Raw genomic sequence first — 12,184 nt, 5'->3', positions numbered from 1 at the left:
CCTCTGAGAGACTTAGTATGTCTCAATGCTTATGATTGACATGATTTATGAACAATATTCATGATGGCTTTCATAAGAGGATTTTAATGTCCATGTCTCCTGTGTATACATTAAGAAGCTGCAGCGTATCTGAAAATGAATACCTGGTTGCATACTTAGATGGCCTTGGAGTATTTTTATATAATAGTTCCTTTGGGCATGTATCTGTTTATATGAGAGATTCTGACACTTAGTAGAATGTCTTCCTGTTACAAAGTTTCTGAAAAATTAAATAGTATTAATTTGCTACTCTGGGAAATACTGTTCACTGTTGCATTTCTAAGAACCAGACTGCTGGGATAGGAGCTCCTGTTCGGGTTAACTTTGAGTAAGTTTCCATAGGTTAGACTCTTAGATACAAAGTGTCAGTGCTGGTTTTCAGTTGTGTGTACCAAATGGTTTCAATTGTGAGGATTTTTTTTTCTACTTGTAACTTCTGTTTTGTGTTTGAAAGTGTTTTGCTGGGGAAACAAGCTTGTTAAAACGAACATCTTAAATTGGCAACACTTAGGTTCTGAAACGAGTATTAAAAATGACATAAAATAAAGCTTCATAGGGCAGCTCTGACTTGTAACTTTTGACTTCTATTGTGAACACAATGAATGGATCTAGCTGAAAAAGCAAACCTTGCCCACTAGTTAAGAATACGTCTCAGGGTGGAAAGTGGGGTCATATGAAGCCTTGTGCATACTTTAATGTGTTAAACACATGAGCTGCGCTGTGAGCTGTGCTAAGTGAGCTGTGCAAAGTGAGCTTGTCCAAAAGAAAATAGAACTGGCAAAAACATCTACTCAGGGCATTTAAAGAAACAGCTGAGTCCAGTCTTTCCTTTGGTTGATACTCATTTGGAGGAACTGCATAAAAAGACTTTATGATTAGTTTTGATTTTGTAGGTGGCTTATATTGTTTTAAACTATTTGAAACTAATGTATGTTTTTGTATATTCTCTCACTTCTGGAACTGTGGCTCATAGTGATTTTGAGTGGTGTGGCTTCTCATTTGGCAGAAGGTTGACTTTGAAAGAGAACAATTTTTGTGAAAGTAAAATGTTTGTGTACATTTCCAGGATGTACATTAGAATGCAGCAGAGACATTCAGTTACCTTTTCAGCTTCATATTATTGGTATAATTTTTTTGTATATCTTAGGGTAAAACAGCCTGTTCTTTTAGTTCCTAATATGATAACCGAGAAAGCAGTAATTTAGCTTTTTTTTATATACTGTGCAATTTGCCTTTGTTCTTGTATACAAAGTCAATTTAAGACAGTAAAAAAATGTTCAAATGTTTAAGTCAATATTGCATTGGTCAGCTTATGTACATTTAAATTGTACAACCAAACGTGGGATAGTCTGGAGAAAATGACTTGCAGATTTCAGCATTGTCTGGATACCATCCCAGTTGTGTTATTGGTTGATTTTTGACTTAGGAAGCAGGAGTTCCCGGAGCAATTAAAATAACCATTCTCTTCAAACCGGAAATCATCATTCTCACATGCACAGAAACCTGCCAAAGTTCAGAAAACAAGAAGAGAAATACCACCTTTACTACAAAGTGATAGATATTTTTATTAACAACCTAGGATTTCATTGGAGTTGCATATATGGCTATTTTGAATATTCATCATTCATCTGCTGATAGCTTAGCTATCAGTGATTTGAGGACAGTAGAACTTTGTCATGCTGCTTGAAACAAGACTTGGACTTCTGAAACAGGGAGGATGATCATAACTTTCAGTATGAATTGTGAAATGTTTGTTTAAAATGCCATGCAGTTTTGTGGTTTATTTCAGAATGTAAGTGTTGTTGGTCCCTAAATTTTTTTGAGTGTGCATATGTGCTGCTAACCATGTGTTAGGCAGCAAATGCATTCTGAAATACATGGATGTGTTAGGTTTTTAACACTGCTTTCTCACTGTATTTTGTATAACTTGTTTTTCCATGCATGGTTTTCTCACATGTATGATGGCACAGGGGAGTTGTGTTCAGTCCTGATTTAACAGCGTGCTCAACCTGCAAAAAGTGAAAATACCTTTTTCTTGTAGGTTAGATAGATACTAAAACCTAAAGTACAGGTGTGTGCCGGAAAGTATTTTCCAAGGAGTTTGTAACTGGTAATGTTCTGAGCTGAAGGATTTATTCTATGCCTTTTTTGTTACTTTTTACTGTTTTGATAGGCTCTTTAAGGGGAACAGCCTTTTTCTTAAATTGCTGAATTTAAAGTAGTTTCTCTTCCTTCTAGTTGAAACTTTGGAATTGATTATAACGGGCATTGCTGTTAGTACACTTTTATTAAGATCTGGTAATTGCCATATGTAGACCTGTTTTAATTTTGCCAAGTGGGGCAGTAAATTCTCACCCTATTATGGCAGTAAAATGCTTCTCTGTCACCCAGTGCTTTAACAGAAAACTTAACTTCTATATTGGTTTGCAGATGCCAAGTTTCAGGATATGTTTTAGAGCTTTGTGAACACTGTACTGCTTCTTGTCATGTTGCATCTGGATATTAATCAATGAAAGACTTAAATTATTTGCCCTTCTGTTTCCTCTTGCATCTGTTCTTGCACCTGACCCACCTGTGCTTTTTGCTGACTGATTGTGCATTTTATTGTCTTGTTCTGAGCTTCTGCTTAGCTCATCAAAAATGTACTCCTTATTGGACCTTGATTGCCAGTTTTTTTCTATCATATAATAATATGATAAATAAAATGAGGTTATTATTCATGTGTGTGTACCCTGAATATTTCATATTATCAGCATTTGATTCATTTTATAAGGTGGTTTTGGAGCTACAGTTTCCACCTCTCTGTTTTGAAGAGTTCTACAACAACAGCCTGATTATTATTTTGTTGATTGTTTTTTCAGGAAATGTATGAGGTTGCCAAGAAGCTTTGCTCCTTTTGTGAAGGTCTTGTACATGATGAACATCTTCAGCATCAAGGCTGGGCTGCTATAATGGCCAACTTGGAAGATTGTACAAACTCTTACCAAAAGCTGCTTTACAAGTTTGAAAATGTGTATTCAAGCTATTTGCAGTCCATAGATGATATCAAATTGAAACTTACACAGTAGGTTTGCTGTTAAATTCATTCTCAGTCTCCAAATTGACTCAATTTTAAACTTAGTTTCTTCAAGTGTTTTATGTCTGGTGCTTATTCTGATTAATCAAGAATGTCTTTGTTTGATTATGTGTCATGGAGAACATTCTTTTTGTTCTATGCTAGTGCCTTTTTTAAACTGACATTTTTCCTTGTATTTGTCAGCACAAAGAAACCTGTATTGAATTATGTGGAGATGATAAGCTCGTTAATGAACAGCTGCTTAAGAGCTGGAGTCATTCCAAATGTGCACAACAAAAAGCTGGATAACAAATTTAGACATTAACATCTTTAAATACCTATTTACACTTTTGAATTAATTGGTTTTTAACAGCTTGAACTGATATTTAGACTTACAATCTGTGTTGAAAGTATGAAGTCATAGCATAAACTTCGAGTGCATTTGTATACTTTTGAAACGGATAGGGGGCATGTATGTAGATATATATCTATTGTTTGTGTGTGTGTCTGTACTTGTGTCCTGCAAACTCTGGGTGTTACTTCAAAGAAAATCTTTTATATATTTGTAGCCACTGTAGTATTGTGGTATTTCTATGAGTTCTTTGCTTAATAGAATATACATGGATATTGGATCCTTAAAAAATACGTTTTAAAATATGTTTTGTCTTAAAAAAAAAAAATCTGCTTCATAGATTTTACCAAATAGAAACTATTCAAACTTTGCAGAAGTAGTTAGACAGAGGACACTCAAAGCTCTGATAAGAAGTGTTGATATCCATGCAGATAGGACACATAAGCCCCAGTTGTGCATTTAAACAAAGAAGTGAGTGTCTCTGTTTATCACTTTTTTTCATTCAGTATAAGCAGAACTTTGACTTCTTTAGCTGTCCTTCTATGATGTTGATATTCAGCACAGAAGTTTTAAAGGGCAGTCGCAAAATCATCATGAAATCTGCTTCAATTCTAAAATGAATATCAATTCATATTGTGGGTGATTTTTAACTAAGATTTCATATCATGTTGGCTTCTAGATACTGATAGGTTTTTTCTTTTCACTTTTTCAAAAAAGCTTGGGTTCTGCTGTTTCTATCATGGCCAAGATACCACTGCTGGAGTGCCTAACAAGACATAGTTACAGAGAGTGTTTAGGAAGACTGGAGTCTTCACCTGAACATGGAGGAGCAGAAAGTGAAGAAACTGAGGATGGGAAATCTCCTGAATTGGTGCTTTATCCTGATATACCTAAAGTGAACAGTAAATCAATGTTAGCATCATTTTGCAAGTCAGTTGAACATTCAGCTTTGGAAGGCACAGATCCTGAAAATGTAAAAGATGATAAAGAATCTGGTCAAAATGCTACTGTCCAGGACAATGAAATGTCAGTAGAATTGAAAGATGATGATCAGCCTTCCTTCAATGTGTCTTTGTTAGACTGGATAAATGTTCAAGATAGACCTAATGATGTTGAATCCCTGGTCAGAAAATGTTTTGATTCCATGAGCAGGGTAAGTTAATGATTTTTTTTTTTTTAATCAAATTGCATTGCATTGAAGGCTACAGCTTTTTTCTTCCACATGCAGGTGCTTTTGAAGTGACTGACTCATCTCTTTTGTGGCTTGTTTCTCGGATAACTTTCTGAATGAAAGCCAAAGCAGAGACTGGGGGGGATAAGTGTGGGGAAAGTGTTTTATAAGTTTGAATGTTAAGAATTCGATCTTTAGGAAGATGTATAATTTTATGAATGCTTGTTGTCTTGCTTTTTCAAATAGCCATTTCTTTTGGAAAGCCAAAAGCTTCTTGTAGTGTATAAGCAAAGGGACACTACTATTATTTCTTTGCCGTTTTCATAGAAGCTACATTTATAATAAAAAGATTTTCCTGGACCAAATTAATGTTGAGTTCAAAATAGTTAAGTCTTTATTAAAATATTAAAAATTATATGGTTAATTGTGATAAATTTATAATTTATATCTCAACCTTCTTTATTAGCTGATACAGAGGTGCTCAGAAGGGCCCAGTCAGCCAGTTTGTATTTCTGCTGCTGGAAGAATACAATAGTGCTCACTTTACTTTCAAAATTAATATTTTAATCAGTGAGCATTATAACCGTTTAAATTTCTTTTGCCTATATTTTTTCTTCTCTCTTTGCTTTCACTGTAGCTGATGTTTCTTACATTGTCTAGCCTTGTTTGCATCGGTATAATATACTATTACAACACAACATAGCTTGAACAAAGAAAACATTTTGTGTTGTCTTTGACACTTTTATTTCCTCTGTAAGGTAGGACTGGAAGACTGAATCAGTGATTTCTAAAATCCATCTGTTGTAGGGAACATCATGGTATGGTCAGTTCTGTGCATTGATATTTTGATTCTGTCTTAAAATTAATTGGAGAGTTTGGCTTAATTTTAAGGGCTAAGATTTTAGTAGTGCAGAAAAGGCTAAGGAAAAGATTGGACATTATAAGTTTGGTTTTTTCTTCAACAAAAACAAGAATTAATTTTGTGTGCTAAAGACTTCCTATTGGCTGAAGCCTGAGACAGTTCTCCATCCTGTTTGTTCAGTAAGGCTATAAGGTGCTTTCTACTATTATAAAGCAAGAGTAACAGAACCCACTAGAGGGGTTGTGAAACAATAAATTCCATTTCTACTTAATATAAACGGAACACAGATGTGTTCTAAAAGTTTTAAAAACCAGTATTGATGAGATGGATATTAAACAATTGCTTCCAAATAAATTATAGCATTCCAAAAGACACAAAAATGCTAAGAACACTTTGGTTAAGTACATACTCTACCTTTTTTGATCAGCTTGTAGTCTTATCTGACATATACCATGTGTTTTAGAGGCTTTGTCTTGTACTTGGCTTTTCTGTCCTTGTCTTATCGAAGATTAGGCAGAAATCCTTTATTTTGACTATTGTAATTGTTTTTTAACTGTAGTCAATTTTTATGGGAAAAAGTTGTGATTGAACCTGCCAAAAAATGCAGTTTCTTTTTGTATTTGTGGCATAAGCAGAATTGGCAGGTAAGGAAAGTACTTCAGTCAGAGTATTCTGGCTGTCACCAGAGCAGTTGTGATTGATCAGTCCCAATCCATTTTGGTTCATGAAAAACTCCCAGAGCTTTGAAGTAATGCGTTCCTGATTCTCCATAGGAAAACATTGATTTACTCTGTTTTGATAGCAGCAAAAGCAGACAAAGCATTGAATCTTTGCTTACCACTGGTTTAGAATTAGTTGAAAACAGAAGTGGCTTGCAGCTGAAAAGGAAAAGAAAATCCTAAATAAATATCTTGCAACACAATTTTTCTTTGAATATTCATTTGAGGTGACACTTTAATATAAAAAAATAGAATAATAGAATAAAATGGCACTAGTTTTTTAAAATTGTTTTGCCTGCATTCTCCCTGTGCCCTTTCCTCCTTAGAAATATGAGCCATACAAATGGTTTGTGATTGCAATTCTTATTTCAAAAACTGAATTCAGGTAAGATTTTCCTGAAAGCTTAAAGCACAAGAGTAAGAGGTAGTCTTGACATAATTGGTGTGTTGCACAGAGTGCTGCTAAGTTTCTGATGGTTCTAGCCTCTTGATGTTTCTACAAAATGGCACTTCTACTTCTTTTGGCTGCAGTAAAAGCACTGGGTAAGTAGGAGCTAACCAGATGTTTTTGTTAAGTGCTGTTATAGCCTCTTAAGTAAGAGGCTAGATTATCTGCCAGTGAAAGTAGAGATGGATCCTACAGATGCAGTTAGGGTAAAGATGGGATAAAAAGAGTGGATGGAGGAAATAGGTAAGAAAAGAATGAGAGGAATAGCCACTCTCTGTAAAAAGACATAAAACAACATTAGTTTAAGAAGGTAAAAAGAAAAAAAAAAAAACAGTATATTGTTCTTTAGTATTTTGTTTTTAAAGAAACTCTTCTGGATGCTGCAGTGGACTAATTCAGGATGTCTTAGGGATGGCAGTGAAGATGATCCTGTAAAATCAGTCTGGTTAAATACTTCTGTTACTGTTTCTTGAAGATGGACTTGAGAAAACACCAAGATTCAGAAGACATCACATATGAGAAATTAACCTTTGTTTTCAGAGAGTTTGGATGTATTTTGTCACATTAATAACAGCACTATTGTTTATTCTAAGGAGTTCTGGGCTATTACTAGGTTTTGGTACTTTCCCATTAAGTTCTTGGTTGGCTGGTTTTGTTTGTTTTTTTTTGTTTGTTTATTTGTTTGAAGTCAATGGAAGACCTGTTCTTTATAGTTGCTCCTTAATTTTTAATGTTTCTCCTCTCCAGATTCCTCTCTAGCCCCCCCCAGAAGGTTGTTTACAGGATGAAGTGCTGTTGTGTGTGAAAACTTAGTTAAATAGTAGATTGAGGGGGAAAGAACACTTTTTCTTATGCTACTATTGAGTCAAATAATTGCTTTTTTTTGAGGATAGGGGTTGATTAGTATGCTCTGTAAGTGGCATAAACTCTGCATGTTGATGAAAGAAGCCAGTGCTGTGACAGCTCACAAGTAGCATCTTTTTCACTTGTTGATTCTCTTGTAAGAGATAGCATACCGTAACCATTTTGGATAAATTTGGGCAAATTTGTTCATCTTCTGCTATCACCTAATGGTTTTAACTATGTCCTTCACTAATGTATTTCAGGTTTACACTAAACTCTGACCTTCATAAGAAGCAGCAATTGCCTATGTTGTTTCTAGAACTGTTATTTTAATTCACTACTCTTACAGTGAAGTGTGAAGAGTCACCCTTAATATCTGTGGATATTGGTAGACTCTTAATGTTTCCAATACTTCTTTTTTTTCTCAGATATTATGAAACAACTTCAAAAACATGTTTCTGTTGGGAAAAAAAACCCTCTAGCTAAAAGTATGACAAATATGCTATTTTTCCATGAGGTCTTTTCCAGTTGCTTAGAAATTATCTGCTTTAAGTAGTCAATTAAAACACTTATGTAGTGGGAAAAGATTTGCAGTTCTTGCAGCTTTTTCTGACTACCCTCCCTTCTGCATTTTCCATTGAGCCACATTCATGATGTGTTTTGACTGTAGCTGTATAGACTCTGTCACAGGTCAGACTGTCCATTAGCTACTAAGTGCCTCTTCCTCCTGCACCCCACCTTGTCCCAGTGTCCCTTCTCTTTATAAGATTGCTCTGATGGTCTGGTTGGAATACTTCAGAAATATTCATGCTGTGGTATAGAATCCACATACTCATTTACTCAGAATTCTGAAACAGATGATAGATGTATTCATACATGAGATTAAAAAAAAATTAAAAAGGAAAATATTTGAGGTTAAAAAACCTCATTTGGCTAACTTAAATCACCTTTCAGTGTGTCAAATACTAATAAATTTCCTTTTTTAGCTTGATCCAAGGATCATCCAGCCCTTTCTGGCAGAATGTCGCCAAACTATCGCCAAACTTGATAATCAGAATATGAAGGCTATTAAAGGTCTTGAGGATAGACTCTATGCATTGGACCAGATGATAGCAAGCTGCAGCAGACTGGTGAATGAACAAAAAGAACTTGCTCAGGTAATACACAGTTGTGTGTGCAGCATGGCAAGATGGTAGGCTTTTGATATGTGTATGCTGTTAAAGTTACAATGAACCAATTGCGTGTCTTTATGCAAGATAGTTTTCAACATACCACACGGGGGTTAGTCAGTATGGTGCTATTTCATAACAATTTGACATTTAATATTAGCAGTTTTTACATCTTGTCATGTTTTCATGTGGTTTAAAGGTACAGCTAGAAAATCAGAACTTTAGTTAGAGATAGGTAATAAATGTTAAGTAGATCAATTTTACTTTTGAAGGGAGATACTGAATCCTTGATCATTTATTACTCAGTCATACAGGATCAGGGAATAAGTTAATGGTTGATCATCAGTATTGTAGTAAGGAGAAAAAGTAGTATGCCTTCACTGGACAGTGTGATTTTAAGTGATTAGAAATTTAGTTAAAGACTATTTTAAATATAAAATATGTAGCTCCTATTTTTAACAAACACTTCAGTATCATGTGAAAGTTATTTTATTAAATACAGTTTCTGTAAAAAGCTTCAGTTAACTTGATAATTAGTATTGTTCTTTAATGTCTTGTTTGCTACTGAAAGTAAATAAAAGTCTATTTGGCAAAACATTATAATGTTCAGATTTTCACCATGACCTTGGAGTTGCAACTCTGAAAAAGGCATGAGTTTCTTACTCCTGCTTACACACTGATATATTATTGGTAGGAATAAATGAACAATCTTGACTCCCTATTTTGAGGAAGCTTAGAGAGGCCCTTTTTGAGAAGGGCAGCACTGGGCTGAAAGTTGTGTAGGACCATGCTCCCTGTTGCCTCTTTGGTCTGGTATGTGAAGGTGGATACAACCAGTACTTCTGGCAGCATTATTGAAAAGTGGAGCCTGTCTCCAGATAAATTCAATGAGTAAGTTTAGAAGCGAATGCTAAATCTCAGTCTCGTGGTCTTTATATTGTAGGCCAGTGCTAAACACAAGTGAAGTTAGCATGATGGCTAAGCTAGTCTTCCCATCCCTATGCTTGGTTGCCCTTTATTGTGAGTGGTGCTTTTAGCTATTTTTACCTTCTTCACCTGGGTGAAGAGCCTACCTCAAGTTTATGAATCCCACTTTGGAGTAAGAAGTGTTACAGTCAGCTGGAAAGAGGCTATGTCACCTTGTTTAAATGCTACTGTAAATTTAGAATTTGTATCTTTTCAAGACTTGGCAGAGACTTCAGCTTTCAAACCTTCTTCCTTGACATTTCCTTTTATAAATCATCTATTCCTTTACTTATGATGTAAGTGTACAGTTTGCATGCAAATAAGATGTGTGGCTCTTGATCTTGGCTCTTGAGAAGACTTAGTTTCATGTGGGAATTTCTTTATGCAAGAAATAGAAATTCTTTAGCCCACGGTAGTATTGAACATGCTCCAAGTTGATGTTTAATCTTTCAAATGCCTCAAGTGGGAGGAGGGTGGTTAGCAGAAGTTAGAATGATGGTTGATCCTCTCCATCCTAGTAGCTATGTTTCTGCTGATTTAAGCTTTGTAGTCTTTCACTGGTGTTGGTTAGTTGTGTGAAGTTCTGTTAGGGTTGTGTTGGTAGCTGTTTGGTAGGGAAATATGGAACAAAATTGATTTGGACTGGATTATAGAACTGAAAGAAAGCAGCTCTGACACTTGCTTTCTCCATGGATCATTCTTTTATACTTCACAATGGTTACAGTAAGTTTGTTAAAATTCTTGCATTCTTTGAGAAGATGTATCACTTTCACACTTCTTGATTGTTACAAAGCTTGTGTAACAATTTCTCTCTTCCTCTAGGGATTTTTGGCTAATCAGAAGAGAGCTGAGAACTTGAAAGATCCTTCTGTGCTGCCTGATTTGTGTTTGAGTCATGCAAATCAGCTGATGATTATGTTAACTAATCACAGAAAACTGTTAGATATTAAACAGAAATGTACCACTGCCAAACAGGAGCTTGCAAATAATCTGCAAGTCAGACTGAAGTAAGTTAAAACTTCACAACTTTATAGTACTTCTACTTGCAGCAAGTCAGTTTAAGGAATGTGTGTCTGAAGGAAATCATTACTATGAAAAGGTCAAGAGTGCAAATCTTGTAGTGTCTCTGTTAGTATATATTCCTAATTGCTTTCTGTTAGTATATATTCCTGATTCTTGATGTTGACTTGTTTGTGTTTGTTGTTTCATTTTTGCTCCAGTTCTGTCAGTTAAAGCAATTTCATGTTTTTTGTTACTTGTGGAATATACCTCCACCTTAAGTATTTTCTGGTGGTAAAGTTGCTGTAATATTTCTCCTCAAGCACACCAGTAGATCACCTTCCGAATAGTTATCCTGTGGTTTAGTTATATTGGTGTCTGTGCTTGGAATTTTTCTATTTATTATATGATTAAGGGAATTGAAGATGTGGTTACAAGATGTGAGAATTTGTTACAGTGGCTGTTGCTTGTAGTGCGTGAGTACATTGTGTGTGTACATTCCCAAACAGTGTTGTGTTCCTATTTCTTTAATAGCATTCTAATCTTTAATACCGTCTGCTAAAGCTTTTCAATAAGTATTTTTAAGATCTATACACAAGAAGTGGTCTTTTTTTTTTGCCCAGGATGTATCAGCTTTTTTTTAATTCTACTGGAGAAAGTTGCATTAATATTACTCCTAAAGTTATTTATGCTAATAACTTGAATGTCTTACCAAGACATTCAAAACCAATGACTTAACTCAAATGGTGGTAGATATCTGTTTTTGATCACTGATACGGATATTCTGTGTGAGAAATTAATAGGAAACTGCAAGGTGACTACTGAATTCTGTACAGCTTGGTACTGTTGTTAGCCTCTTGTCATCCCATGTGAAATGATGTCATTGTTCATTTCATCCAGACGTGTTGCTGGATCTAATATAAATGAAAAACAAATTGCCAAGATGTGATCTTCTAAAGTGTAGTCTACTTTTGTAGGTGGTGTTGTTTTGTAATGCTTCATGCTGACCAAGATGGAGAGAAACTACAAGCACTGCTTCGTCTTGTAACAGAGCTCCTAGAAAGGGTCAAAGTTGTAGAGGCTCTCAGCACTGTTCCTCAGATGTACTGTTTAGCTGTTGTTGAAGTTGTGAGGAGAAAAATGTTCATAAAACACTACAGGGAGGTAAGTAAATAAAACTTTGAGACCAAACCTTTGTATCAGCATATAAATTAACAAGTAACAATGTATTTTCCCCTTTCACAGTGGGCAGGTGCTTTAATAAAAGATGGCAAACATCTATATGAAGCTGAAAAGGCAAAAAGGGAATCTTTTGGTAAACTCTTTAGTAAGTACTTTCTCTTCTGTGAAGTCAAATTGTGTTGAAGTATGTCTCTTGTCTTTGTAGTTAAAATAATTTTCATCATATTCTTACTTAAAGACTTGAACATTTTCTTTTATTTAAATAGGAAGTACATGCTGGTCCTATTACAAAGAAAATATTTTTCCATTGATCAAATCAATTAACTTTTTCATATAGATTATCCAAAATAATGTGAAAGCTGTGAAATGATTGTAAAAG

The 12,184-nt window shown here is 34.9% G+C and overlaps 1 protein-coding gene across 2 annotated transcripts in view; it reads left to right on the top strand.

The window, feature by feature from the left end:
- The window catches only part of RB1CC1 (RB1 inducible coiled-coil 1), a 66,492-nt gene that overhangs the window by 25,045 nt on the left and 29,263 nt on the right, over positions 1–12,184 (top strand). For both annotated transcript variants that reach the window (XM_036400594.2, XM_036400585.2), the window contains exons 6-11: positions 2,901–3,103; positions 4,164–4,599; positions 8,476–8,646; positions 10,447–10,631; positions 11,601–11,787; positions 11,869–11,950. In XM_036400594.2, coding sequence (XP_036256487.1) covers positions 2,901–3,103; positions 4,164–4,599; positions 8,476–8,646; positions 10,447–10,631; positions 11,601–11,787; positions 11,869–11,950 — 1,264 coding nt within the window. The remainder of the gene's footprint in view (positions 1–2,900; positions 3,104–4,163; positions 4,600–8,475; positions 8,647–10,446; positions 10,632–11,600; positions 11,788–11,868; positions 11,951–12,184) is intronic.

Source organism: Molothrus ater, chromosome 1 (assembly GCF_012460135.2).
Source record: "Molothrus ater isolate BHLD 08-10-18 breed brown headed cowbird chromosome 1, BPBGC_Mater_1.1, whole genome shotgun sequence".
In the NCBI taxonomy this organism is placed as follows: domain Eukaryota; kingdom Metazoa; phylum Chordata; class Aves; order Passeriformes; family Icteridae; genus Molothrus; species Molothrus ater.
This window is presented reverse-complemented; position numbering and strand designations above follow the sequence as displayed.